At 35.6% G+C, this 4,115-nt stretch overlaps 1 protein-coding gene across 1 annotated transcript in view; it reads right to left on the bottom strand.

Moving 5' to 3' along the window:
- LOC106470477 (beta-1,4-galactosyltransferase galt-1-like) overlaps positions 1-3,287 on the bottom strand; it is a 21,625-nt gene extending 18,338 nt beyond the window's left edge. The window contains exon 1 of the mRNA XM_013931035.2: positions 1,949-3,287. Within this exon, the coding sequence (XP_013786489.2) occupies positions 1,949-3,287 (1,339 nt within the window). The remainder of the gene's footprint in view (positions 1-1,948) is intronic.
- Between the last annotated feature and the right edge of the window lie 828 nt (positions 3,288-4,115).

Here is a 4,115-nt window from a genome sequence, read left to right as displayed (position 1 = left end):
TTGGGATTGACCGTCACATTATAACGCCTCCACGGCTGAAAGGGGGAGCATGTTTGGTGGGATACGGATTCGAACCCGCGACCCTCAGATTGTAACCAACTCCTCCCCCCCAAAGTACACCAAACAAAATAAACATACCTAATTAATTTCACTAGATAATATCCCATATTCTATGCCCCCCAGTGGTACAGCGGTATGTCTGCGGACTTACAACGCTAAAATCCGGGTTTCGATACCCGTGGTGGGCAGAGCACAGATAGCCCATTGTGTAGCTTTGTGCTTAATAAAAAACAAACAAACAAACCATATTCTATATGATATCATAAATAAGTTATGACATCATAAGTACGTGTTGTAACCAGGAGGCATTGAACTGTACTGGCTAATGCAAGTGTGATTTTATGTTTTCTTTTTGGAAGTTATGCCCTAAAATGCCACAATGTTGAAGAAAGAATTTTTCTAGTGTAATATTATTTTACAAATAAAGAATTTGGTAGAAATAATGGACCAAGTGTGAATTGGATACTTGAGCAGAAGCGTCTGGAAGGATGTTTTGAGAGTAATGGAAATCATTTTGAACATATATAAGTTATGTTTGTATAAAACTGTTATATATTTAAATAAGGTGTAAACAGTAATACTTCAGGATTTTGATATTTTATACAATAACTGAAATAGGAAGAAATTAAGTGTTCATGAGTGTATATTATTCTTATTTCTGTATACCTTTTTGGGGCGCCCTGTACATTGTACTGTTGAGATGTTCTAAATATTTGACATACATCAAATGCTAGTAGTTCTGATGTAGGCACTCCCCCCCCCCCCAGTGGCACAGCAGTATGTATGCGGACTTACAACGGTAGAAACCGGGTTTCGATACCCGTGGTGAGCAGAGCACAGATAGCCCATTGTGTAGCTTTGTGCTTAATTACAAACAAACAAACAAAAGGTCGAAACGTTAAGTTTAATTGAATTTATTAAGTACGTGTTTTTTATTATTATACTTTAAACAATGTAGCTCTGATCTAGGCAAATTCATTTAAATTAATGAGAGTAACTGTTATGAGTTAATATATTGTTCCTTATATTAAAAATACTATGATTAATACTTTTATATAATTCTTACGATAATAGCATTTACGTTAGCAAATAATAAATAGTTTCGATAAAACGTTATTTTTGCCATGGATAATGAAATTCAGATGCAAGATAAAGGCTGTATTCAATAAGTTCTTGGTAAATTTACACGAACCTACAATACTGTAATCTGAAGTCGATTTCTGCGGTTGACAGAGCCCAGACAGACAACAACAACAACAACACATTCAGCGAAAATGACATCGTTTTACATCTGTACATTCTTTAAGTTTGTGGTCATTCCTAAAGTTTAATAAATAAAATTTTCAATTTGATGACGAAAAACTCACGACTACAATGTTTTTTTATTACTCAAATCAAAGCAAAAGTCCAGTTCCCTTTCAATAACTGGTCTCATAATTATATTTGAATTTAACTATCAACATCTTACTACTTTCATATACTACTGGTAGATTGCTTGTTTGTTTGTAATTAAGCACAAAGCTGCACAATGGGCTATCTGTGCTCTGCCCTCCACGAGTATCGAAACCCGGTTTCTAGCGTTGTAAGTCCGCAGACATGCCACTGTGCCACTGGGGAGCCACTACTGGTAGAGAATATCTTACTACTTTCATTAATAGATACTACTGGTAGAGAATATCTTACTACTCTCACTAATAGATACTACTGGTAGAGTTTCTCTTGTAATGGTAAAAATTAAAATGTTACAATAATCTGTGATTTCCAAATGCCTTCATTGAATATTTATATGAAGATTAAGAAATTACAATTCCACATTAAAAAAAAAACAGTTTGCAAAAACAAAATAAAAAACTCGAATCAACATAACAACTGAAATACACAAACTTACGTGGAACTACTCTCCACACAAGGTGGTTTCCAACCTCCAGTGCTCTCTCTGGAACGACGGCAAATTTTGACCTCCTTCCATATTTCATCAGATTCTTTAACCTTCTTGTTTTGTATTGCGTTAAAAGGTAAGGGATGTTATTCGGAAGTTTTTCTGGTTCCACATTGTAAGCTGTTGTATCATTCTCCCAGTATAAGTAGAAAAACGAATTCTGAAACACAAAACTACTCGGTTGAAACGTTCCCCATTTTTTCGCTAATATTTTTGTAAAAAGCTTGTGATAAGCGATATTTTCACTTGGAATAACGAATTCGTCAAAGTCTACCATAAAAACATACTGAAACAGGTACATTGTTCTGTAGAGACAGTCATTTAACGCGGCAAACAATCCTTCTGTTCTTATTTCTTTCTGAGATGGAATGTCTAGGTTCCATGGTAGAACAGAAACAATTCCCAGCTGTTGATAGGTTCTTATAGCTTTCTCTACAGCCTGGCCCATAGAATGGTTGTAGAAAAGGAAATACTCCACTCCGAGAATCTGATAAACTTCCATGAACTCGATAAACCAAGTAACTCTATCGTACGAATAATGCAAGGGCTTTACACATAAAGCGATATTTCCACGAGTTGATGTATTGTCTTCTTTGTTGTGGTGAACTACTAGAACAGCTGAAGGTCTGAACAACGTGTTATCGGATATGGAGACATTAGACGGCTTTGAAGTGCCTTTAGGTACAGTGCAGTAGAAGAAACACGCTGAGTACTTGAGGTTCCAGTGTTCGTTTATAACTTTCTTATGAGCAGTTACGATGAAAGGTTCTTTTTCTGGATAATGAAGTTTACAGAATACTTTTGGACCACCTTTAGTAAGCGTTGCCCCAATGACTCTGACACATGGTGCCTTCAGATTCCGTTCGTCCCAGTAAGCACTGTATACTAAAAGTTGATAGCGTGCTGTAATTAGGTTTGCACGCTTCCATCGGTCCACGTGAGTTCTTCTGGTCAACTCCTTCTTGTTCCTGCGTTGCCGGTGGGACTTAATTGCATCTGAACTATTACTATCTCTAGGTATAAAGTGGCTGTTGATATATGGGAATCTATTTGTAGTTGCTATGGCTGTTTCTTGACGACCGAGTTGAGAAGTACGTACACTTTCCTTCAACTCAGCAGTAAACCGTTTCTGAGCGACATTTGAAGTAAAAGTTAAAAACCAGGTGTAAGTACCACAACAGAAAAGAATAAGCAGCACTCCTCTTGCGAAAGAACGACAAGTTCGCTTCATCCAACGGCCCAAACATACTGTAGATTTGAACCTTCTGAAATACCGACGATAAGCCATCGCATAGATGGAAATATATAACGTAAGTATTTTGGGAAAAGGAGTATATGTTGATAGGCAGACTTGTTAGAATGAGTTATAAAAATCAAGATACTTTGAAGAAGCTTTTCAGTATATCGTTGCGAAGTCTCACCTACTGAGAATAACGGATAATATATATATCAAAATAATAATAAATAAAACTTCGGATACGATTACACCAAAATCTTGATAAGTATATGTCTTTCTGTTTCTGTTTTAACTAACGCTTTAAGTAAAATGTTAAAATTGTGAATAAACAAAACAACCGGGAACTTCAGAGAATCTTTCAATATATTTTATATGTTCAGCGTTTCGACTTTACGCTTAAATTGTCTGTAATAAACTCTATTACTCAAAATAAGAGCGGTTCATTACAAAAAATGTATGTTCCTGATGAAGGGGTAAAGTCGAAACCTTGAACAAATATCTCTCCGGAGTTCACAACCGTTTAATTTATTCATAATTATGTGCACTATAATTCAATCGGCATTACGTAAGTATAAACATTTGTAAAACAGTAACTTAAAGTCGCTGACGATTCCATTGTGCGCATGGGTAAGTGCAATTGAACTGGTGACCTATAAACATAAAGCAGGTAAAAAATATTAACTTACAACTGTATACTACGAACGTATCATTAATTTTTGGCAGCACATTGTTATTCTTAATAACTGAAATTTGAATCTGAACCCCTGGGGGTGATCTGAGGAGAATTCCCCAGTTTTTTTGTTTTTTTTAGTCATAATCTATTTGTATTTTTGAACTCTGCAATAGATATAGCAGTACCTGTTGCATTTATTATCGTTA

The sequence above is a fragment of the Limulus polyphemus genome, unplaced genomic scaffold (genome assembly GCF_000517525.1).
Source record: "Limulus polyphemus unplaced genomic scaffold, Limulus_polyphemus-2.1.2 Scaffold4028, whole genome shotgun sequence".
NCBI lineage: Eukaryota > Metazoa > Arthropoda > Merostomata > Xiphosura > Limulidae > Limulus > Limulus polyphemus.
Note: the sequence above shows the minus strand (reverse complement) of the source record. Positions and strands in the feature narration are given on the sequence as shown.